General features: G+C 40.7%; 3 protein-coding genes across 4 annotated transcripts; all 3 read right to left on the minus strand.

Annotated features, from left to right (window-relative positions):
* Window positions 1-587: 587 nt before the first annotated feature.
* Window positions 588-7,377, minus strand: LOC111233398 (CLOCK-interacting pacemaker-like). 2 transcript variants are annotated; one of them, XM_022761199.1, is made up of 6 exons: window positions 7,348-7,377; window positions 7,105-7,194; window positions 6,725-6,841; window positions 4,731-4,913; window positions 3,245-3,444; window positions 588-2,904 (listed from the first exon to the last, which is right to left on the minus strand). In XM_022761199.1, the coding sequence occupies exons 4-6, from the start codon at window positions 4,903-4,905 to the stop codon at window positions 1,876-1,878; spliced, it is 1,404 nt and encodes a 467-aa protein (XP_022616920.1). In that variant the 5' UTR covers window positions 4,906-4,913; window positions 6,725-6,841; window positions 7,105-7,194; window positions 7,348-7,377; the 3' UTR covers window positions 588-1,875. The 2 variants fall into 2 exon arrangements, with proteins under 2 accessions (XP_022616920.1, XP_022616921.1); XM_022761200.1 differs by having other exon boundaries at window positions 7,105-7,361.
* Window positions 7,378-8,414: 1,037 nt separating this feature from the next.
* Window positions 8,415-11,952, minus strand: LOC111233412 (G2/mitotic-specific cyclin-B2-like). Its single transcript, XM_022761214.1, has 9 exons — window positions 11,899-11,952; window positions 11,332-11,457; window positions 10,964-11,049; window positions 10,467-10,641; window positions 10,172-10,270; window positions 9,349-9,504; window positions 9,011-9,169; window positions 8,744-8,922; window positions 8,415-8,583 (listed from the first exon to the last, which is right to left on the minus strand). The coding sequence occupies exons 1-9, from the start codon at window positions 11,950-11,952 to the stop codon at window positions 8,415-8,417; spliced, it is 1,203 nt and encodes a 400-aa protein (XP_022616935.1).
* A 4,402-nt stretch (window positions 11,953-16,354) lies between these two features.
* LOC111233400 (RAC-beta serine/threonine-protein kinase) lies at window positions 16,355-24,466 on the minus strand. The gene is made up of 14 exons (XM_022761201.1): window positions 24,200-24,466; window positions 22,267-22,441; window positions 21,906-22,037; window positions 21,667-21,778; window positions 20,701-20,854; window positions 19,764-19,895; window positions 19,574-19,639; window positions 19,398-19,466; window positions 18,755-18,877; window positions 18,362-18,490; window positions 17,762-17,976; window positions 16,920-17,007; window positions 16,727-16,829; window positions 16,355-16,598 (listed from the first exon to the last, which is right to left on the minus strand). The coding sequence occupies exons 2-14, from the start codon at window positions 22,310-22,312 to the stop codon at window positions 16,519-16,521; spliced, it is 1,449 nt and encodes a 482-aa protein (XP_022616922.1). The 5' UTR covers window positions 22,313-22,441; window positions 24,200-24,466; the 3' UTR covers window positions 16,355-16,518.
* Window positions 24,467-24,636: the final 170 nt, after the last annotated feature.

Below are 24,636 nucleotides of genomic sequence, written 5' to 3' on the forward strand. Positions count from 1 at the left end.
GTCCAACACTGGATGAAAAAGAACCAACTATATGTTTCACATAAAAGCCCCCATTTCATGAATTGATATTTTTCCAGAAATCCTAGATGAAAGGTTTGAAATAAAGATAAAGAAAAAACTGAAAAGAATAGTTAACTTAATCAATAAACATAACAAAATTTGCAGCCTCTGAAGCGAAAGTCTAATGTGATCCATTTCTCCATCACCACTTACATGTGGACTTTGTTACTCCTTATACTTTCTCACCCGACTTCCTTAAGTGTTTCTGATTAAAATACATTTCTTGGTAAACAGCAATGTTACCTAACTTGCTAACACACATTATATGTACTGTGGTTTTAGAGTGCATGGAGAAATTTAATGCCTAGACAGAAACATGAATGCTTTTAGTCCAATTTGGGTTACTGGGTAGTGGTGCACTTCAGCCTCTTGCGGCCGAAATCAGTATTACAAAAGCAAACAATTACAAAAATCTTTTCTTTTTTTTTTTTCCCTTCTTCCCTCGGGGCCTGTTTTCATAATATGAGATGCAAATTGAAAAGAGTCATATGACAAACTGAAAAAGTCACATTTTCATGTATCGCTTTATTTAAATACCTTAAAATGATGAAAAATACACAGTATAAACCACTTTAAATCTCATAAATGTGTGCGCTGCTGGCAGTGCTGTCATATGCACAGGCACAACAAAATGGAAGAAAAATCATTCACATGCCACACGTATAAAATCACTTAGTCAACACACTTTTAAACATAAACCCTGTCAAACTCTCTCGCGCACGCATTGCAAACTGTGCTCCGTCTATGAACAAAACAGATGACCACATAACACCAACAACCGGTGGCTTGGTGCAAACAAAAACATCATCAAAGTGAAAACGGACAACAGAGCTGCTGCATGAGAGGAAATGGTTGACCTCATTATCTTGAAGATGCTGTGTTGAATTCATAGACTGGGGTTGAATTGCTTCCATTATCACAAAACGTGTTGTTTATATAAAATGGATAAAGACTTCACTGAAGTAAATGTGTATAATAACCTGTGGTGATGATGAGCCCTGATAAAGCATAAAAATATCAAGTGATAAAGAGTTTTAAAGGCTTTGTTCAGAAGCATTTGAAAACAAGTCCTTACAACAGTCCAGTGTAGTGCAGTCTGTTATGTTACAGAGGGATTTTCTCTGTAGCATTAAGCTCCCTGAGAGCCTTTATGTTCAGCTATGTTGTTTTGAAGGCACCAACCTTGCTGACTGCTTACCCTCTCTCTCTCTCTTGGGTAAAATAAATGATGAGAAAGCATTTTTTCAACATTTATCTACCAGGAGATTGATTTATTCATATTTTCCCTGAATAAAGTTAGTCTGTTGTGACAGCAAAACAATCAAATTAACAATTAACAATAGTACACACTCAAGTTATCATAATCGCATAAAGTACCACTTGTGTGTGTAAGCCAATATCCTCTTCCTCCTGGGGAACACATTTTATCGTCACATAATCTTTTAAGTGGCTCACATGCAGAGATGCTCTCCACCTATGTGTGGATCTACAAAGTCTGCGGTGGTGATGCAAAATGGTGCCTTGGGAATACATAGAACTTTAGTGCATTAATTACAGGATCAGCTTTCAGATGTCAAACACTTAACTCTGGTGAAGGGAACTGGAAACAAAACTGCAATATGTACAGTAAGCAATAAAACTGAGTCACCTTTGGATTTCCATTGTCCTGCAGAGATATTTTGTGCAACCCCTTTAAAACTAGGTTTAAATAACAAGGGATAAACCATGAAAAACACACAATATCCAACATAGCTACTGGTTCTCCACTGGCTACCCTGAGAACCTGCTGTCCCTCCGAAGGCACTGCAGATTGTGCTAACCGGTAGAACTGTCAGGAGGCATAAAGGTGACTTTGTCTGAGGTTTTTTCGTCCTCAAGCATCCGGCTTTGTTCTGACTGAAACTGCTGTGACACCGGACAGTTCTGGTTTGGGTCCAACAGGGTGGCGAGAAGGCAAGATGCTGGCACTTGTGAGTTCTCAGCAGCTAGAGGCCTGTTGGTTTCACCTGTGGCAACACTCTCCGGTTGACCAGCAGAGTCTGGATGAGACAGGATTTGTAAATTCTGCAGGAGTTTGAGGTTGGGGTAGCTGCTGGACTCGGCCATGGCTCTGTGTAGACATTCCCAGGCTGCGATACCATTAATGTTGCAGCTGGGGTTGCTGGCAGCCTGAGACAGTAGCTCTGCGTGCTGGCGCAGCTGGGCAATGTCTCGCTCTGTGGCGTTGCTCTGTTGCAGCAGGTCTTTCGTGCGCAGTGTAATTTCCAACAAACCTGACTGTCTGAGGATTTCTACCGTGTTGAGAAAACGGCGATGGCGAGCACTGGTGGTGCTGTTTCTGTTAAGCCCTCTAGTTGGAAGGGAGGAGGAGGTGGTGGTGTGGACACTGGACACAGATGGCGAGCTCTGGCTCGAGGAGGCAGTAACGGAGCTGGAGGAGGATGGACTATCTCTGGTTGAAGAGGAACAAGGCTGCCCAGAGGCTGAGACTGCTAATTTGGGTTGCTTATAAAGGTACTGGTCAGGTAGACTCCTGGTCACAGGTGTGTTATCACTCTTATGTTCTGTGCACACCCTCTTGCTCAGATTCTGGGAATCCCCATTTGATAAGGATTTATCAGGCGGCTTCTTACTGGGGTGTGGTGCAATGCGGGGGTAGGAGTTGAAAATAGGCAGGTATGTGCCTTTTATTTTCTTCCCTGTGACGTTGGACTTCCAGGACAAGGTCTTCTGGAGCTGCGAGGTGGTTGGCAATAAGCTAGGCTGCTGGCAAAGAATCATATGGGGAACACCAGAACTGCCGGTCTCCCAGAGCACCTGACCTGTTTTCTGGATGGTGTCCGGCTGGTGGGAAAGGAAGGAAGAGGAACACAAGTACGAAACACAGAGAAATCAAGGACCAAAAAGGAAACGCTGTATTTGAAGGAAGGGTAGAAGTAAATGTACATTATAAAGAAATACGAAGACAACAAACGTATACACTAACACACATGAATGGAAAAATGAGAACACCAAAATAACTGAGATGCTTCAAAGAGTTGAAATGTAGCCCAGAGTTTTCAAATACATACCATTCTTACAGTTCCGGTCCTTATTCTTAACATACTAATTCTTATATTTGTTTCTAAATAAATAGTATGTATCGAATTTCCTACGTCAGTGCCTGCATCTACACCTGCCTTACCTGCTTCAGCACCATGTTCTTGATTATGTAGATGGGTGGTAGCTCACGGCCTGCTGCCATCAGGGTATGATTCCCAGGATTTCCTTGCCCACGTTCTTGGTTTTTACCTGGCTGTGTGGTTTCTGCACACTCACTGCCTCTGGACTGGCTTTTGTTGCTGTGCTGGTCCTCCACATCTGTCTGCTGCCAGTCTGAGCCGTCTGCACAGAAGACACAACAGAGAGACCTGAGAAATGCTGACAGAGTAAAGCCATGCTCGAAGGGACAGTTGAACTGTTTTGACATAGTAAGTTGGTAGTGATACTGTTGCATTTTTAAACTTTTACTTTATGTTCACAAAAGGGACTTGAAGAGAAACCGACATGCTGACATTTACAGTATTCACCGTGGCATACATACCTGTGAAAACAGGTTTGTCATGTATTTACTGACTACCATAAATTACCTTTACTGTCTGTTGTTTGATGATCAGTAATTAATGCTGTCATGCTCAAATTACATAACGTATGATGTACTTTGGCTGTTGCGCATTAGTAACCCGCTTTGTAGTCATGTTTGTGGGAAATGCTATAAAAGCCTCATGTTGACTCTGCTGTTAACCTGTATAGCCACCAGAAAGCGCTGTTGGATTGGATTTGTCCACATGAATGCTGTCCTAGCAACAAAAGTTACCTGTTTCAGCACAGTACTGCTTGTATAACTAGTACAGGCATAAGAAAATGTGAATTACTGTATCCAACTACACAATATGTGACATTGTTTTTTGTTGTTTCTGTTTTTTTTTATGTCAGACCACACTGATTCATACAAATTTATCATAAGCTTTGCCTTGCTGCAAAGAAGGCACCCATCATAAACGTATCACACCCTATACAATCGAACCATATATTACCGCTGACTCACCCATTTAACAGCATTTCCAATTACTGTGGTTTGGATTAGATTCAGGTTTATAAGATTCACGTTATACAACATTGTTGCTTCAGTAGTTAGTATTAGGAAAGCAACACATTTATCATGTTTTGGCTCTTTGGATTTGAAATGAAATAATGGCAGGATAATGATCTTTAACACACAGCCATGGCAACCAAGGTCTGGTCAAACTGACGACTTTGACGATATGACGTCTTCATTTAAGTATTGGTAACTTTCTTCAATTAACCTCTGTCCCCTGAATTTGTGGGGTTTAGCAAGAACACGTTTACAATTCCTACACGCTTCAACTGACATGGATGTAAACCTACACAAATTAAACCTGAAAATCAACACAGTGACCTTTTTTGTCATTGTTTGATTTCAAAACCAAAGAAAGTGCCCTGCCCATTATATACTGCACTGCTTGTCCCATCCAGCTTTTCTAATTATTACTGCCTGTGCTGACTTGTACAGATACACGTGGGAGTGTATGGGAAATAGCTATAGAGAATCAAACTTGGCAATTTGTCAATTCTCTGGTCATATTTCTGCCACATTTACTTCAACTCACCAGAGTAGCCAGAGTCTTTTTCTGAGCTGCAGTGGGAGCCCCTTCCACTGGAGTCGTCGGCATCTTTCGAAACACGTGTTGCCAGCAGAGTCGTACTGTTGCTCTTATCTTTAGCATCCTTGCTGGACGTGGCACAAGGATTGTGCTCGCTCAAGCAAGGCTGTTCCTTAGGCATACTGGACCCTAATGAGAAAACACATGATATTTAGACCTGTCTGTAAATGTTGGGAAACACAGACATAATAACACATTTTCAGAGCTGTGATAAGACTGATAACATGATCACATGACCAATTATGTCTATCGGTATAGAAAATGAAATTGAAATGCTTTAGATGACAACAATAATCACAGACTTTTTCGGTGGCACCAGTTTTATTTAAAAAACCTGTTGTGTTAATGCTACACATACCTCCTAAATAAATATCATGTTGCTCCTCTTCTCTGTAATATTGGGCAGTCTGTAACAACATTTCCCTGAATTCTTTCCTAAACTGTTTGTGCAATCTATTGCATGACAACTTTACACCATTTTAGTGGTGTTGTCAATGCTTTTCTGCAGGTGAATCCACAATGGCACATACTGGCGGTTGGGTGTTTGACTTTAGGGGGTGTAACCATGGCAACTTTCACACAATAACAGCCTGTGCATTACTTCTATTAATACCTCACAGAGAATACTGAGCCTGTTACTTGGTTGTTAACCCAAACAAAATGCTGTAATTCAAATTAACAGACAGAGACATGTCTTTCATGCACCTGCATGACAACTATCAATCTTGAAGCCACAGCAGCCAAAATGGCACTCCACATATGTCCTCACATTTTGCCTGTCAATGGCATCTGACAAATACCTGAGCAGTGAAAGAAATGTCTGAGGAGGGGCTTTTAAAACAAACAAATAAATATATAATTAGGCTTTAACTGATCGAACAATGTGGATTAAAATTAGTACAAGGCTGATAGAACTGGATTAAATACTAATTTGTCCATACATAGTTTGAGTTATTCACCAGGAACCTATTGTACTACAACTCATTTGTCTATAAGAAAGTGACAGGCAATTACCCTGTGATGCATAGGTACAGCACCCCTATAGTGTAGATACACACAATTTGTCAAACAGAGGTTGGAGGCGATTACTGTATCTGATGGTACGAAGTTAAAAAAAAAAAAAAACAGAGGAATATGTAGTGCATGGGTGGCTGAACCATTTTGGGAAATTATCTGCCACACCACCTCTCATAGATGACCCTGCACAACATCATCGCTCTGCTGTGCTGTCTCTTGTCTCGAAGAGGAGAAGATGTCTTTACGAATTGACAAACTTTGCAGTTTATATTCACATTTCAATCTACACTGCAGCAACATGTAATGCTCTGCCGGGGAAGAAACATGTGTTAGGTTTCTAATTGATAGTTGACTTTTTAGATCAGCAGTATAACTTCAGTGTCAACTCCTGTCAAGGCAATTTTATTTAAATTGCCATAAGTTAGAGCTTTTCCTGAACGGGCTGTACAGCCTTTGTCCTTGCAGAGGTCCACTAGTGCTCTCCACTATTGATAAATACAACGTCTCCTTTTTCACGGTTTATTTCATCTATGCAGGAAGTATGTAAAACTTTTCTGATATTTCGTGAAGGGAGTGGTTCCGTGAAGGCAGCACATGCCGCTCTCAGCTGAAGCAGCAGCAGCAGCAGCAGCAGCACCCCCCCCCCTTCCTCATGTTATGTAACCCTTAACTTTGAGTCCTGCCCTCTCTAACATACACTTCTCACACCAGTCGTAAACACGTACACAAAATACACAATAGTCGAAGTCGTTAAAATTTTAAACGACATTATGTGTCGTTATTACATTAATGGCCACGTGAAAAAAAACGTAAAAGTTATAAAAGAGTGAAAGCTTGAATAGGAAGTGCAGAGATTTGGCAATATCACGTTTCCTCAAAGCCAATAGATTTATTATCGCTCCTACCGACAGTGGAAAACTTACCTCCAAATGTGCAACAGCCAATTATTTCCAATTAAAGGTCGTTTTTCCCCTTATGCTCAGTTTGAGGAAGCCGGATAAAGCTAACGTCAACAAGCAGGACCATGCTGGAACTGTTATCTGTCAGAATTACAGTACAGAAAAATTTAACATTTTTCTCTTTGTCAAAAATGCCGTGTGATAAGACAACAGTGAAAACGGGTTGAGCTAAGGCAACGTCTATCAAGCTGGTCAGAGGAAGAAACAACATATCCGTTTGGTTTCAATATATAACACACAACTATAAACAAAGCACAGGATTTTGCAAATAACACCAACTAGTCCGTTAAATTCCAACTCTATCAGAAGTAATCATCTTGATTTTATATTCAGACAGTACTTACATAAACGTTTATCCAACAGTAGCAACAATCAGGCTTTTGTTTTGAAATCCCGGTGGCTAATTCTGGCTAGCTTGACGCCGCCGTTTGACGCTACGACGAAATGTCAAAGAGTAGGGGGAAGAAAATACATAATCAATATCGACACATTACGTCATTAGAGTCTGTGTGAAGGTACAAGACTGACATAAAGCAGCCCACTGATAACACAATTAAACATGGAGCTGGTAAGTGTCGGTCTGCTACCTTAGTTGGACCCAGGGCCGCCAGATGGACCACCTACCAGACACAATAAAAATGATCCGTCTGTGCACTGAACGGCCATTGGTCCGTGAGAAAACTACGACAGCCAATCAGATATTACTGCAGCCAGACAGCGGTAGTGGAGGAAACCAAAGTGTGCAGAAAACAGGCTTGTTGGAGGATAAGTCACGTTTAGGATCGAGATGAAATCTATGCGCCAAGAGAGATGATTCAGTTTAAAAAATTAAAAAACAAACAACAAGGCTGGCTGAGGTATGCACAAGAACTTGATCAGTTCAAACATTAGTTATGTTGTTGGGTTAATTCCAAACAGCCCGTGAGCACGGATTTGCACACAACTAGCCTTTGACAAGAAAGCCTGCATACACATAGGACAACATTACTGCACAGGACAAAAGTGACACTCTACAGAAAATTAAGTTTTAGAGTACACCTGATGTGCATTTGTTTGACATTTATTGAAAATAAATACTGTTGACATGAAGTTGTGATGTAGCAGCTGTCCCACATTTTTTTGTGACTCCTTTGAGCCAATCAGCTGTGTCAGCTTGCTTGTGCATATGAGCAGGAGTGGCAAACAATGCAGTCATGCAGTCAGAAGTGCAGTACAGTGCTTTCATGTAGAACTGTAGTCACAGCCTGGTGGACTGGTAGAAATTTCAGTCGTGCAAAAATAAACAGCTGAAACGCCATACTTACATACAGCAGACACTTTATTTTTACATTAAAACTTCTCAAATAATTTGATAGACAGCCCACATCCTCTCCACAAATGACAAGACAAGGACAAATAACAATTCAAATATTTTCAAAAACCGGCTGCAAGATAAGACAATAAAACAGGTGTGCCACTAGGCTGGCTAAATCTCAAGCATGCTAAATGCATGCAATTCTTTGTCAAACAACATTTGGCATTAAATCTTTTACACTTCTTCCTCACCCATTTCCACATTACATCCTCAGGATCCAGAGGAGTCAAGTCGTCAAAACATACTAGTCTAGGATCTCCCACCATGAGGCTTTGGGAGTTCCTGTGAGACACGTGGACATCAAGTGCATATACCCAGCAAAGCAGAGATTTTCTTTAGACCTGGGTGTCTGCTGACATGCATAGTCTCTGGGGAGGAGAATTTAATAAAAGTAGCACAGGTCTCTCGGGTGTGGGCCTTGGCTGCAGCATTGGTCAGAATGTGAATGATCCTCAGCAGGGCAGTCTCACTGAAAAACAACCAAGCATACAGATGTTAAACTGACAGTGAGGACAGATGCCAGAGCTTTTAAAAAAAGGGCATTGTGGATAAGAGGTCATCACTCAATGGCATGTAATACAAGATGGTTGAATAAGGGGGGGGTGCATCTTATGAGTCAAAATACACACCTGCCGACATGGACACTGGAGGCCAGACACCAGGCAGACTCCCCCTCTGGTGTCGGGGGCTCCTGCAGGACTTGGCGGGACAAGCAGAGGGCTGCTCCTGCCAGGTGCACAGGCAGAAACACCACACACTGGCCCTCCAAGAGAGACAGCTCCAGCAGATAACGAGCCATCCACACCACCTTGTGGCACAGATGACAGGGTGCGTTGCAATATCACTTGCACTTTATATAAAAAAAAAAAAAAATTACAAAAACAATGTAGATCTACCTTAGCACTGCAGCGAGCAATGGAGGCAAGAAGGAGAAGGAAATGCAGAGGAGGACAGTAGGACAAATCAAACTTCAGCCCACAGAGGACTTTGCGTTCCAGTCGCAGCAGCTGATGCTTAGTGTAGGTGTGGTCCATCAAGTAGCAGAGTCCAGACACCTGGAAGAAGCAGCTCAAATCAGGAAAAATGTGTCTTCTTAGAGAAAGCACTTGGTTTTTATGCATTTCACTCATTCAAGGTCTAAAGAAGAAAAAAAAAATAAAAAGACATTATTCATCTCCCATATTACCAGTTGACTTTCTCTGGGTAATTAAAACTGCCAACTAAGGCAGCATACCTCAGGGAGGAGACACTCCTCTTTCTTTGCAGCAAGGAAGAGGCAAACCATGCCGAGGAGCTGCAGATTGGCAGTGGTCACTTTGATCTGACGCAAGGAGCAGTTGAGGAGGTGTATGGCCAGATAGAGGGTCTCTTCCTGGAAATGCATTGTCTCCTGGTAGGAAATAAACAAGGCATTCAAGATTGAAGACCGCTGAGAAAAAAAGACCAAGAGCTTATTATAGCCCATTTTCTGGTTGTGTAAGTAAGTCACTGTGCCTGGCCAAGAACAAGTGTGGTACATAACCCCCTTAAAAACTGTAATTTTACACTTTGGTGTTGAAAGGATTAAACAAATGAGGTATAATGTGTCAAGTGAGCTGTAGAGGTGCTCATTTTGTTTGCGTTTGCTAGAGCCAGGCTATCTGTTCCCTCTGGTTTCCTATGTTTGTGGTAATATAAGCTAACTGGCTGCTGGCTTTAGTTTCAAATTTACCATACAGACAGTGTTCATCTAACTCTCAGTGAGAAAGCATTAATAAGTGTTGCTGCATCGAAGTCTGTTTGCCCATCGATTTACCGCAACCTGAGCTCAAATGCAATCTCTACCCCAACCAGTTATGTTTGTAGGGTGGAAACAGACTGAGACGAGTAGAGCATTTTAGGTCAGACTACTCCTTTAATGAAGCCTGATTCTCAGGTGACACAATTTAGATGGCAGGTCATCTAACATAGCATTTGAATTTTCTTCAGAGCCCAACAACAAACATATGACCTTAAATTACAATTAGACAAGATTTGTTTTGTGGGAGAAGAAATCTTCTATAAACTGTGGGACTCACATGAACTTGAATGAGCCAGTCTACCAGGACAGCTCGAGTGGCATCTGTGAAGTGCCGGGGCAGGTCAGCGGTGGGTAGAGCGTTCCATGTTTGAGTTCTCTGCAGGGTGAAAACAGAACAACAGGAGGCACACACTAAATAATTAAACATCTATGTTGTGATAATACTGTCTTCTTGGTTGTCCCTCTTGTACAGTTAGTGATGAGGTCTGCATACAGCGCATTTTAGGGATAATGTTCCTCCCTTAAAGAGAAACATACTCTGACATGAAGCACCCCTGTACATCATGTCTCACCATCATGTCCAAGAACACGTCCCAAGCATATGTCCGGTCCCATATGAGGCCCAGTTTCTCCAGTGCCATCTCTACTTCATGGCGCAACAAGCTGGGCACCAGCGCCTGCAGGCTGTGAAGACCCTGCAATCCATGAGGGTAAAGAAGCACAGGCTCCTCCACACACCCATCTGCACAGGGTGGAAAGGAGGACAAGATAATAATAATAATAATAATAATAATAATAATAATAATAATAATAAATAAATAACAACAACAACATCTTTGACTGAGCGCTGACAATTTGTTCCGCCATGGAGAGTTCATGTTACATTTAGTACTCAAGAAAAAAAATTAATAAAAAAAAAAAACAAACAAATATACAGTCATCCTGATAATTCTATGAGAAGTGTAAACGTTGTGGTCATCCCCATGTTAAAGTGTATTTCACTTTGGTATGAAAAGAAGTTTGAAACCCCCTTTTTTTTTTTTCTTATTGTAACTGTTTTTTTGTATTGATTACACTACCAGCTGAATGTGCCCGACTGTCTTCATGGAAACCCATGATGATGCCTTCTTTGGTTTGCAACGATAACCTCCTCTCCTGCAAACAGACAACACCTCACACATCAGTGCAAAATTTCCCTTCAAGTGGAATTGTTACAATTATTAGAGGAAAAATAAATAAAAAAAATACTCCAAGCTGATGCTCTTATGCAGAAGTTTACAGTGAATGCAACAAAGAGTAGCTTCTGTTCCCTTCACATCCTGACATTCCTCTAACCACCAAGTCATCATGGAACACCAATATGCTAGGAAAAGAACAGGACGAGAGATACACTGGTATGTTTTGGGCGAAGGGTGACATGCAGGACAGAAGTCGTACCCATCTGCGTTCTGGCTCCAGTTTGACCGGGGCCATCCTGGACTCGTCTACATCTACAGGCTGCCAGCGATCTATTGGCCCACAGGCATTAGCCCAAGTTCTTAATGGGGCTCGCCTCTCATCCACCTGGAGGGACAATAGAAAATCTTTACTGATATGATCCTGTGACACTTAAACACATTTTTATGAGCACAACTTCTAAAAATCTAATGTCTTTGATAGTGACTGTAGGGTGGCTGCAGTTCAATGTATTCATGACAGTCAGTTATCAGTGGACTGGAATGACAAGAAATTAAATTAAAATGGTGATTCACTTCAGGTCATCACGACTCAAGGCCCTGCTCCAGCCATCTAATCACAGACTCTTGACACCTGGGATTATGGCAGGTGAATGCAATTACTTTCCTGACAGCACAGGCAAGGAGCAGGCATGTATGTAGAGTAGGCAAAGCATTTAAAAAATACATTTTTAACATAACTTATCTGGAAAAGCACGAGTTACCCATGGAAAGTTTAATTAAGCAACATATTGCTCCATATCGTTGAGCGCACTGTTCAGATGCTCACCTTCTTGTGTAAGTCCAGCAGAGGCTTAGAGTCGGAGAAACCGGTCCTGGCCATAGTCACAGCCGGAGACAGAGTTTCCGTGCCGGACCTCTGCAGCTACTTATCCAAGGGTGTCGGCGGAGGCCTGGAGCAGATAGAGTAGCCATGCTGCCCGGACAGCCCCTATTATAGACAGGTGGGCCGCACTGATTGGGGTGGGGACAGTGGTAAACAGGTGAGAACCGAGGACTTCCGGTCGACGCTTGGAAAATAAACCGCGTTTTGCTCAATGTGACTGTCATTTTATATATGTATATAGTTATAATTTTGTACGTTTGAGTGACCAAAGGTGTATTTGGTCTTTAATGTTGTGGGTCACTGTGAAATAGTTTGTTATGAATCATAATAAAGCAATACTTTGTTTACTCGACATTCAAGATTTACTGGAAACATTTTAACGCATCTCAAACAAAAACTTAACACACCTACTCTTGTACTGTTGTGTCTCTATTTAATCGCTTATCATTGCAATAAATATTTGTGGTGGATTGTTTTGTTCACCCTCATTTGCATATCTGGGGGAGACAGAATGCAAATACTTTCAAATCCAATAAAACTATTTACTAAAGCCTCAGTTAAATCAACAGCTCTAGGGCAATGCGTTATATACTGCCCCCTGCCAAAGGTTTTAGAAATACAATGGTCAAGAGTCCAAAGTCCCAGAGTGCAACCCCACCCATCCTTAGAAATGTTTGACTATCCTCCAAAAATCTGTGAATTTTCTCCCTTCATTTTTTAATTTTATGTATCTATTCAACTTCTAAAATAGAATTAAGGAAAATGTTATCTTCCTACCCTATCTGGGCATCTGTCCACAATATTGCCCAAATGCTTTTTCTAGGCCTTTTGCATAATACCTGAAATATTATTCTGTTGGAGAAATAACAAATCTCATTACTTTAGTTTGTTTCTGGCATAGAACTGTTAAATTTAAAAGGATTTACCTTTACCTTACCTTTTTGGCCAAGCTTGAAAAATAAAAAATAAATTGCCACATTAGGACCCCCAATTCTTTATAACAATATGAGGGACATGATCTTCGTGTCCACTATGCAGGCTATAATACATCAAGCTTTACCAAAGATTCCTGTTGCAGTTGATTGATTTAAGACTGAGCAGGTGTACAGTGTACACAATAAAATGGCATAAAAAAAGACACACAGAGCTTTATTCAGTAAAAATGTTTACTGGCACATTATAGTTGCAAATGTTATAAGCTACCATATTGTAGCAGGTATCACCCGTTACATTGTAGTCTTGCAAAGGGGAGTGGGGGTGGGGTGGGGGGGTGAAAGTGTCCACCAGGACAATGTCCTCCCCTTAAAGATTGCTTTTTTCATTGTCCTCTGAGCCTCAACTAACAGCAACAAGCAAAAGAAAATCGTTACACCAGCATCAGGTGTGACATTCGTGACTGTTGATCACATTCAAATATACAGAGAAGCAAGGTAACCATAGTAAAGCTGCAAATCAAACACTACAAAGCTGCAGGCCTCCCCTTCTACTAATGTTGCATTCACCATCAAGCTTTTTTTTTTTTTTGGTATTTACACAATAGTGAAGAGGCACTTGTTGTGCCTGTGTATGCCTACAGGAGAGGTCAGGGGTATTAACTTGCATTTTTAGCTGTGAAGCATTGCTTAAAGCGTGGCCAGCAGCGAGGTTCAGTGTATGGCTTCACAACCAATATTAAAAAAGTTCAGCAGCACCCCCTTACGGCCATGATAGCAATGAAGGCAAATCCACAGTGGTGTCCATCAGTGCAGTGGTTCTTGATATCTGGTCCTGCTGTTTCCAAAGCAGGACGCTAGGCTAGAGTATGATGGCTGTGCCTGAGCCAGTGAGAAGAGGTGCTGGAGTTGTGAACTGTAAATCAAAGCCATTTGATCACATTATCATCTGCAGGAACTGGGGCCACCTGTTGCTCAACGACGAGTCGAAACCTGCTGCTTTCCTGTGTCTTTGTCACCACGATCATTCAAACATCTCAGTCACCCTCAGTTACTCACACAAACTTAAAAAAAAAATTATGACGTGACATGTGGGATATCCCAGTGAATGCAGATAGATGTTCTAGCAAAACTTTTGAAATGGCAGAGGTAGTGCTCTGCTGATAATGGTAGGAAAAATGGTCAGCTTCTTTACTCAACACTGTAGAACATAGCAAAGGATGGGTCTTATCCACTTATTTAAACAGTTTTTAAAACAGAGCAGCTTTACAATGTGTTCTGAAAAATGTAGGAAAGTTTGTTCTTTAACTGCTTAGTTTTAGGGGCAGATTTCAATGATCATACTGAGAATGTTTACCTTTATGACGCTAACCTAATATGCTTAATTATGCTAATTATAGACAGTAAATGGAGTTATAATGCAGTTATTAACTGCCCATTTAAAACAAAATTCATGATTGTTAGCATCTCGGCTAAATTACCAATCCTCTAATGTAAAGCCCTTGAAATGAAGAACTTAAATCAAAAAGAAAGCAGTTTAAAAACTTTTAATATAGATATTTTATATAATGTATACTTAAACAAGACAATGTGTCTTCCAAAATTTGAGAAATAGATGGACAAAAAAGGAGGAAAAAAACAACAAACAAAAACAGAACAATGGCAAACAGAAAGGTCTCGATGTTCCTATAGTGAAGCTCAAAGAGCAACAACATCTCTTCCAGCAATATGGAATTATAAAATGCTTATGTCAACATGAGCACATTTCAATGTGCTGTCCAGAACTTCTCTCAATCGTGTGCCGTCATGATTTAAATTATGCAGGTTTTTATTTCAACTACACAATACATCAGCTGATGTTTTGATTAGTTCCCCCTGTCTGCAGGTTGAAGGTTGGTCGACCAGCTCATGCAGTGTTTAGTTGGGATTGTAAACCTGCGAGCTGTTGCTCCAGACATACAACTACATAGATTCAAGTGCTTCGACACAGCATTAAAGAAAACAAAAACCAAAGACTCTAAACATCAAATGTGGAATCATTTGAAGTGTTAAAAATCCACCAAGTCAGTCAGTTTTTGGCCTTATTATAAAGACTTAACGATTGAACTTTTTTCATTCTTTAAATACAGGAACATTCAAACGCTTATTTCAAAAATATTTTAAACACTTACACTGATATTAACAACAGAAAATGAACAAAAGATTGGTGCTTAACTCCTCAGCTAGGGAGTGAGAATTACTGGACAGAGGACAGCGAATGGCTGTGTTCGTCTACATTGGTCTCTCTAGACGGGTTGGGGAAAAAACTGTGGTCAAGTGTACAGTCTCTATTTTTCTCTTTCCTTCTATTATTCCTGTCTTTAACACAGAGTGACTGGCCTTAATGAACTCACACCTCCAACCAGCAGCTAGCTGGTTGGTCAGTCAGTCTGGACACAGCAACATGGACTCCAAAGAGCCTTACTGCTGCATCACTTTGAGTTAAATCAATGCAGCATTTAAAGCAAAGATTAGCCATGCATGAGATCCCAGTTTCTAATCCTGACTGAGTCAATTATTTAGCGCCAGGCTGGTCAAAGCAATCATAAATGACATGCTTGTTCCCTTTAAAAAAAAAAAAAAAAGAAGAAAAAAAAAAAAGGCCATTGAGTGTGCCATGTAGTGTCCTCTTGTCGGTATTCCAGCAATAGTTCTGAGTTTTTAAAAACATGCATTAAAACAGACACAAATGGATGGTTGAGAATCAAAATGGTTGTTCATACATTCTCCTGCACTCATATGCACACACGCATTACATTCACGCATCTACTCAATTACACACATGCAGTGCAAACACAGAAATGCCAACCCTCCTCACCCTCCCCCTCTTCCCCATTTCCACCTACTGTAGGAACAGTCCCACACTTGATTTGTAACAGCAAGTTCCAGAAAGAGCACTTGTTAAAAAAAATGAAATAAAAACAAACAAAAAAAAAAATGCAGAAATATGGCTTTACATTTAAAACCGTAACGATTGATGAAATAAAAATTTGTCTTTTTCCCCAAATCTTTTCCACTTTCCTAATTTTGATTATATTTCTATCAAGTACGTTTGTGTATATATATATGCAGTCTATGCATGGATTGGTTGGTGTTGATGTGTGTGTAGCATGGGTACAGCTGGTAAAGAGGTGGTACTTGCTGGCATAACCTGGTTTTCAAAGTATCAAGGCTTTGATGTGGTGCCCAGTGTAGTGCAGCAGAGGTCCTGCAGGGAGGCCTAAAGCCAACCCTGAGAGGACGTACAGAGACAAAGCTGCCTGTCTATGCACACAAACCTGCTGAGGTCAGTCGTTCACAGCCTGTGTGTTCTTTTCATAATCTATAATCTGTGTCTTTTCTGATTTGCCAGTATGTGTATGTGGGTGTCTTTGTGTATGTGTCTTATGTGTGTGTGTGTGTGTGTGTGTGTGTGTGTGTGTGTGTGTGTGTGTGTGTGTGTGTGTGTGTGTGTGTGTGTGCGTTAAAGACCAAATGAAAATGTGTCTTGTGCCAGCCAAGTTTGTGTCGTTCGGATTCCCCAGCAGTGCGAGTGTGTATGTGGGATTGTGATTGTGTGTTAGCCTGCCCGCTTGTTCAAAAGTCTGAGTGATCATTCCCGTATGCTGGCAGAGTAGGAGAACTGAGGGAAGTGTGTACGCTGATCTGAATCCTCTGCATCTAAACTGTCATCTGCAGTAGGCACAATGGGAGAGAGAAAAAAGAACATTCAAAAGTTCAAAACAGATGTAAACTTCCTTAGAAACGTGAATCTAATCTTAAATCGCGAATAAAAGAGGCACAGGAGAAGATCTACTTACACTTATCTGGAGGAGTTATCGTAATGGTTTGTGCTGTGAACTCATCATCGAAATAACGCGTGTCCGTCTCTGATGTTACCTGGGGCTTGAAGGGTGGGATAAGCTGAGGGGAAGAAAAAAATCAGTCATTTTTTACACTCAGAACATCTTGTTTTAAATGTCACACAATTTGTTTTTGTCCCAAGTTTCTCACCTTCTTTTCAGTGACATCCTGCCAGTTGATGGAGGTGAAGAACTTGTGGCTCATCACTTCTTTGGCATCGTCTGGTCCGCCTCCAAGCCTGTGAACAAAACAAAAACACTATCATTATCACCCACTCATCAGCCACACACAAATGTGGAAATACTGTTATTAGAAATGCACAACAAGCACTTACTTTGTGTTGTTCTCCCCCTGACTTGCATTTACCAATTTCTCAACAAATTTATTCTTCATTTCCTTACTACTTACAGGTGCATGTGTTAGTAAGCCTGCAGGTAGAACTCAATGTGCTAATAATAGCAGTTGTTCGACCAAAACAACAATCAATTATGTGCTTGTGTGGCCATTACCCTGTACCAAAACTAATCAAGAAGGAACACAAGCTTAAATAATGTGGTTACTTATTTTATAGCTGAATACGTGGTGCCCTGGAGCATAGTGGAAGATTCAGAAAACTAATCAAGTGCAACACCAAAATCCCAGGAAAAAAAAATTGTTTTCCTCAAGCTGTACTGCTGCATTTCCAAGAGGCAAACATTCAGTTGAACAGTCATGTTTGCACACTGAAACAGTATGTAAATAGTAAACAGCATTTAATTCTTAATTAGAGCCCATTATTAGCCCATCACAGATACATACATATTGGCATAAATGTTGGCTCATAAGTAACAAAAAACTGCAGAGATTTATCATTTTGGGTATATATCTGTATTAACATCCATAGATGTATGGGACACATTGTTATATTATTAAGTGCTTATTTTTTCCGGATTACGATATCTCCAATTCTTATTCTCATCTTAGTCTTTGGCTATCACAGTACACACACATACCTTTGTTTAGGATCCTTTTTGAGCAGACCAGCCAGCAGGGCCTTGGCTTCAGGAGCCAGATTCTTGGGGAAGCGTATTTCCTCCATGAGGATGAGCTCAAATAGACGCTCATGGTCCTGGTTGTAGAAGGGCAACCGACCACACATCATCTCATACATGACCACACCCAGTCCCCACCAGTCTACCGCTCGCCCGTAGTCATTGTCCTCCAGCACCTGATGGGGCAGGAATGAAAAGAGTTTAGAGAGAGAAATAAAACAACTGACATTCAGTCAATTTAGAGGCAGGACTATCAGTTAACATTTTTACATCATTGCACTTGTTTCCCAATCTCAAAATAACAGTCAGCAAATATTTAGCAGATGTCATTAAATTGTAAAAAATACTATCCCCTGGTAAAGTGAAGACAATGAGCTCTGTAGACAATATTACAAAACAACAATGAGGCCATCATCATTTTTTTAAAATCAGACATCCTAATCAACAACTACAACTACTTCCCATCATGTGCTCATCCAGCCCTGTGACATCAGAGCTTCTTTACATAATCGTGGTCACAAATCCTACTGATGTCAGAGTCCACAGCCATTGTGGTGTTACCTCTGGTGCCAGGTATTCCGGGGTTCCACAGAAGGTTTTCATGGTGGCGCCATCTGTGATCCCCTCTTTACATAACCCAAAGTCTGTTATCTTTATGTGGCCGTCCTTGTCTAACATGAGGTTCTCCAGCTGTGCCGGGAAAGATTCAAATTAGAGTCAAATTAGTTGACAGCTGTGACAGGAAAAGGACTTAAAAATGGAATACATTGGAAAGTGCTCATGGTTACAGTACATTATTGAAACTTGAAGAGTAGGACTGAGCATTGTATCTGCATCAGTTAGTGAAAATGTTGATTGTATAACAATCTAAGGTTTGAGCATATTGAACAATATGTATCCAGTCTATTTCGCAATATATCAATACTAAACAGTCAGAGCGAGCAGACACCTTACCTTCAAATCCCTGTAAACTACATTGCGTGAGTGTAGGTACTCCAGTGCTGACACTATTTCTGCACCATAGAATCGTGCTCTGTCTTCTGTGAATACTCTATCCCGTGATAAGTGAAAGAAGAGCTGCAAAAGAATAAAAAAGTAAAGATGACTACGGGACAGAACAAATCCCCATGTTTCTCGAGAGCTTTAATTTCATAAAAATCCTCAATTTGATTATGTTTCCCTTTTCTTAGTTACTTTTTATAGTGACTTTTCAATTTCCAATTACTTTTAAACATTTCTGTCATTTCATTTAGAAAATAGCTTTTTAATCTGAATTGTTGGATTAACAACCAGCCGAGTACATGCAGTAACCAAAGCAATCCCTACAATGTATTGGTGTAACAACTAAGTTCAAAACTCTTTTGATATCATTTATTTCAAAAACAGTTTGATGCATCATCAAATCCCACATTCAGCCCACAACTTGACCTGATTTGGATGTTTCCAAAAAGTTTAACAGTTGGACTTAAAACCTTAAATTGGTGCAGAACAATGTGTTTTTCACCCCTGCTGCAATTACCCAATCTAAATGGTCATACACAGGTATAGTTACACAGCAGACACGACTGTAGCCCAGAGGTAAAAGAGAAAAACTTACTTCTCCACCATTTGCATACTCCATCACAAAGCATAGCCGGTCATGTGTTTGAAATGCATATTTTAGTGTCTGTCGAGGAAGAAAAAGGAACGAAAATTTGTGACAGCATTACAATGAATAAACGGTTCCTTAATCACAATACATTTACTAGTGCAATACAGGTACTGGTAACTTACCGTTAGGAATGGGTGCCGTGTATTTTGGAGAACTCTGCTTTCTGTAACTGTGTGTGCCACCTCATCCTGGACGAATACACACACAAAGACATAATCAGAGCATACAATGAGAGCAAGATCACATACCAATATATAGCTGTCCTAAAACAGCTTAAAGTGAAGGTTATACTGTGATGTGATTAGCACTTACTTTAGCAATGATGACTTCTTTGCGAAGGATTTTCATGGCGTAGTACATCCCCGTGGCCTTTTCCTTCACCAGGATAACTTTACCAAATGTCCCTTTGCCAAGCAGCTTCAGGTAGTCAAAGTCACTCATGGTCTGTAGGAACAATGGTCAAAGATAAGCTATTAGAAAGATTCATACAACTTCACACCAGAGTGAGCTCATACCCTGTTTTTCTCAAAGACACCATGAATGTTACATCTGTGAGTTTGATGGAACTTAATGTGTTCTTATGGAATATAAAAATATCTGTCTCTGAAACATACAGGAATAGCATTGTGATGAGTCAGTGGCTTCCCACTGTACTGTCGCCACTGCTGATGTTTATGTGCTACATCTGATGTATGCCAACATGTGAGGCATGACATGATGTGACATGCTGAAATAGCTATAACTAGTGAACTGATACTTTCAATTAACACTTGAGAAAAAGCAGCAGGAAAGACAATTTTCTTGCATGAGAAAAAAAAACCAGACGTTGGCAATTCTTGGTGACAGGTGTGTAGCCACGGTAGACATTGATCACTATTTGAATAATATCACATACATTGTGAAGCAGGAAATCAAATAAGGACAGGGCTGTAAAAGAATGTTTTTCACAAAATAAGAATTCAAAATGAAACTCCATACTATTTCCATACTGCATCTCTACATACGGTGAACAGTCAGTAGACCAACAATGTCTATAAAACCAGAGCAATTCAAAATCACTTGGAGTGAATCAGCACAGTGCACAAAATATACACACAAATACTACCCTCCACTCATTTAAAGGTTGCTTCACCAAAAAAGCTTTGAGAAAGAGGCTTAAAGTTTGAACAACTTGCTCAATAAAGATGAGCTTAGCTGGACAAACACAGCAAACACTCAGCTGCCAGGCACTGCTTGTGCAAATACTGACCACTTTTGTGTGGGATTTGGACACAGCAATCTCCATCTCCTCTGTGCCGCTGCTGTCACTCGGAGAGCCAAATTTGATCTCCATGGGCTCCTCATCCTGCTGCTGACTCTTCAGGCTATTTGCCACTGCCTGGATCGATCTCATCCATTCCTCCCTGAACCAGAAGAAAACACATATTACACTTATCAAATATAGCCAGCGCCATGTCTACATTACTCTTACACAAATTGTATTCAAAATGTGAATTCATTGTATTCAGACAGATGTTTTAGATGTGCCAAATACATATCTTAAAGGAGAAACAGCAAGCTCAGTTTAGAAGGTAGAGGATAATCTGTACTATTCAGCTAGGGGATGCTGGGATTTGGTACTTGGCAGAGCCGATGTAAACAAAACTCAATGACGATTGCTTGGGTTAGGGGTGAATAATCAGTTCTAATCTGGCACTGAATTCTATTTTGAGCATGATGGTCTTTCCTTCTCACACAAACTAAAATGAATTTCATGACCTGTAGTGAATAATGGCCTGTTTAGGCCCTTTGTTTGATTTTGTGAAAATGTTGTGTCTTTCTGTCCTTACTTCTATTAAAGCAAGACTTTATCATTCAAACTTCTCTTAACTCCTAACACACTAAAATTAATTTCAGTCATCAAATAATTTTAGAGGGGTGGTGTATGTTTATGCTGTGCCCAACCATAAAACAAGTGACATCTTAATGCAGCAGTGCAAAATGAACAGTTTGCCTTGACAAAGTTGCGCTGAAACACCTTGTTTTAAGAGATAATGAGGAGCAGGAGGCATAGTCATAGTCCTATAGTGTGAGCAGAAATTGTTTTTGCATGTAAACAGAATTTTTAGGTGCACTGGTCTAAGCCCCCTACAGACGGCACTCTCAAATTTTAATCAAGGCTACTTCTACCACAGGGCCAGTAAAATATAAAACCCTTGAAATGAATGTCTTGTACCTCTCCTCGTTGCTGTCCACGTGAAAGGTGCGTTCAATAACCGAGGTCCACTGCAGACAACGAATGACAAACGTGTTGGGCCTGGGTCGCTCTGTCTTCATCAGCTGGCATTCTACAAAACACAGACACACCAACTTACACAGAAGAACTGAAGGCACCAACAACAAAACATAAAAACACTTTGCAGATTTAATCTGGAGGCTTGAATTGAAATTTGCCAGCCAGAACAGAAAGCTGACCTGCGACAGAGAAGTTGTTGAGCGGCGGGAGGCTGTGGTCACTGGACACCTCAGGCTTCTCTTTGTAGCCAATGAAGGAGCCATCACTCTTTAAGATGAAGTAACGAGGCCGCCATGTTTTGATGTATTCACCTGGAAAACACAGACAAGTGGAGATTTTTGAGCCAACAGAGTTTTAATGTTTGACTACTCTTAAACTAAGCACTGCTGTTCTCAATCGATGAAAAAAACTACAAACTTGACAGATAGCTCACAAGCCTACAGGGGGGAGTATTTAATACTCAAATGGTAGATTTTGAGATGGACTATCACTACAATGTAGACTCAGATGATGGACAGTGAACACGAGGGGCCCCCTTACCTCTCTTGTGAAGCCATCCCTCTCTCACAACACTGACTTCATTCATGCTGGGGCAGAAGACTGTCTGGGTTGGGAGGGGGCTGCAGACAAGCTGGTGGAAATTGTGCAAACTGCTCCTATTGGTCAACTGCCTGACAGTGGCTCAGATACAAAAAACAACTATATAATATAATACCTAGAGGAAGGGAACAGAAAGAGACACTGTTAATTCAGGATACAAACACGGGTCTCAGATTGTCCATCAAATACAAAAACAATGCCCATTGTATCCTGGTGTAGCTTTAACATATAAATTACAGTCATGTGAGAAGGGCCATAAACAGCACACATCAGAAAAACATCACAAAAGTTATAGCGTGTCAAGTGAATACTTAATATATGAGTGCACTTTTACCCTTTGTTAAAAATTAAAAACCTCTGCTAACTTGTAAAGGTGTGAGCAAAACAGCTGGGTGACTTCAGACTATTTATAATTCAACTCCTCACTTCGAACAAAAGAGCATAGCCTTGGGAAATATTTTTTTTAACTCAATTGTCTTTTTGGGCATAGAGGAACACTGAAAAATGAATGTGAAAAGACATAGGGCGTAAAGGAAGTAAAACAACAGCCAGAGAGGTGGAGGTGAACACACAAAGTGAAACTGATTTCTCATAACAAAGGAAACTTTCTGTATATTGCTCTTGATGCCTATCTGAGTGTTGTCACTACAGCACTGCACTTGAATAATTCCTCTCCTTCTGAGGCACTCTGCTGCCTTGAAACACAACTCCACAACAAAGAAAACTGCTGAAATCTGCACATCTGCTCAACCCTTATATGTGACCATCTGATAATTCTGACAGTGACATTCAAACTGAGACTAGTGTAATGACTGTCATGACCACAAGCTAGATATCAAAACTGCACTGCATCTTGTGCAACTCAGTTTCATGTTATGTCTAAATATAATTGATCCTGGTGTTATGGTGATGCCAGGTAATGATCGAAGATTTGAGGGATCAATACCATTGATCAAACAATTAGAAAATTGGCTGTAAAGCTCTTTATTGTCAAATGTAATAACCTCCCACAGCTTTTGCTGAATGTTTGAGGAGAGGCCTTGCTGATCCAGGGTCAGCCCTGAATCAACAGCTTATGTTAGATAATAGGTTTACCAGAATTTCACAGTATTTCAGTGAAAGTGATGGGGTTGAATATTACAGTGCATACAGTCACCAGAACAAAGACTGTTTGAACTGCTTTGTTTACAAAGATAAAAACAGATAAGGCTTCTCTCGACTTCAGACTTTTTTTATGGCCATTCGAGGTGCATCCAAGGGTTGTTTATAGCTGTACACCTATTTATCTCAATGGTCAAAGTAATAGGTAGCTGCTGTTTGAGATAATAAATAAGATGCACAACTTTTCACTGTACACAGGATATCGATTTGTCTTTAGAAACACGACATCAGTAATATGTAGTAACGCGTTAATGTTTGTGGCTTACATGTACCACCATGTGAAGAAACGACAAACCTTAAAACTAAAACAACTCGATAATTCTATGCTATTAATGTCTATAAAATTACACATTGCACCAAACACGACCACAAGCTGCCCAACGTAAACATTACAGTAACGTTAAACCATCCTCATCTTTTCAGTTGTAGCGGCTAGCTAACTGAGGCAAAGTCAACAAACGTTACCTTCCAAGTTCAAGACAGGTCGTTAGCTTCTCTATCGTAGCTTAACAATAAATAGATTGCTACAACACTTCAGCAATAGCTGATGGGCAGTCTGGCCAAGTGGCGCGCCAGACAGCAGTGAGGACACTGACCATGACCGCATTACGACCAAACAAGGCAGCTAGCCAAAATAGCTTTCAAGCTAACAGCTAGTTAGCATATCAGTTAGCCACTTGCGCTACTTCTCATTACCCCGGCTTTTACTTACCTCGACTTCAGTGACAAAAAAATACACCCAGCCGTTGGTACTTGAGGAGGCTCAGAGCCGCACAAAGCTCCCACCAGTTATCACTCGGAGCTTGTGTGTATTGAACTCTGTCAATGATCACACAGCTTTAGCGGACTGCTCGCTGAGCTTGTTTTCTTCTCTCACAACAGCAGTGGCGGCGGCGTGCTTGGTCAGTTGCTGCTGCAGTGGCTCACTGAAGCCTACGCAAACCAGCCACAGAATGAAGTCCACTGAGCTCCAACTTGATGGATAGTTACGTTGAATACGATTACAAATACTTTCCAAATCCTGGGTAGATAAAAAAAAAAAAAAAAAACAACCCGCCTCTTTGTGGGTCTAATATGGGTAGTCGCCTGCTTAGCGTGGAAGCCCTCCGTCCCAGCCAGACTGTACAGCAGCCCCACAGACGCACACAA

Source organism: Seriola dumerili, unplaced genomic scaffold (genome assembly GCF_002260705.1).
Source record: "Seriola dumerili isolate Sdu_G_001 unplaced genomic scaffold, Sdu_1.0 BDQW01000391.1, whole genome shotgun sequence".
NCBI classification, from domain to species: domain Eukaryota; kingdom Metazoa; phylum Chordata; class Actinopteri; order Carangiformes; family Carangidae; genus Seriola; species Seriola dumerili.

What these genes read in the sequence shown, in the direction of transcription:
- LOC111233398 (XM_022761199.1), bottom strand. Translation starts at nt 4,905, where the DNA reads ATGCCTAAGGAACAGCCTTGCTTGAGCGAGCACAATCCTTGTGCCACG. An exon ending in AAAAGACTCTGGCTACTCTG is followed by an intron (nt 3,445 to 4,730) that starts GTGAGTTGAAGT and finishes TCTTCTGTGCAG; the next exon opens with ACGGCTCAGACTGGCAGCAG. An exon ending in AGAACATGGTGCTGAAGCAG is followed by an intron (nt 2,905 to 3,244) that starts GTAAGGCAGGTG and finishes CTTTCCCACCAG; the next exon opens with CCGGACACCATCCAGAAAAC.
- LOC111233412 (XM_022761214.1), bottom strand. Translation starts at nt 11,952, where the DNA reads ATGGCCAGGACCGGTTTCTCCGACTCTAAGCCTCTGCTGGACTTACAC. An exon ending in TGGAGCCAGAACGCAGATGG is followed by an intron (nt 11,050 to 11,331) that starts GTACGACTTCTG and finishes GTCTGTTTGCAG; the next exon opens with GAGAGGAGGTTATCGTTGCA. An exon ending in AGGAGTGTCTCCTCCCTGAG is followed by an intron (nt 9,170 to 9,348) that starts GTATGCTGCCTT and finishes TGCTTCTTCCAG; the next exon opens with GTGTCTGGACTCTGCTACTT.
- LOC111233400 (XM_022761201.1), bottom strand. Translation starts at nt 22,312, where the DNA reads ATGAATGAAGTCAGTGTTGTGAGAGAGGGATGGCTTCACAAGAGAG. An exon ending in CAACAACTTCTCTGTCGCAG is followed by an intron (nt 21,779 to 21,905) that starts GTCAGCTTTCTG and finishes TGTGTTTTGTAG; the next exon opens with AATGCCAGCTGATGAAGACA. An exon ending in CGGAATACCTGGCACCAGAG is followed by an intron (nt 17,977 to 18,361) that starts GTAACACCACAA and finishes CTGCCCCATCAG; the next exon opens with GTGCTGGAGGACAATGACTA.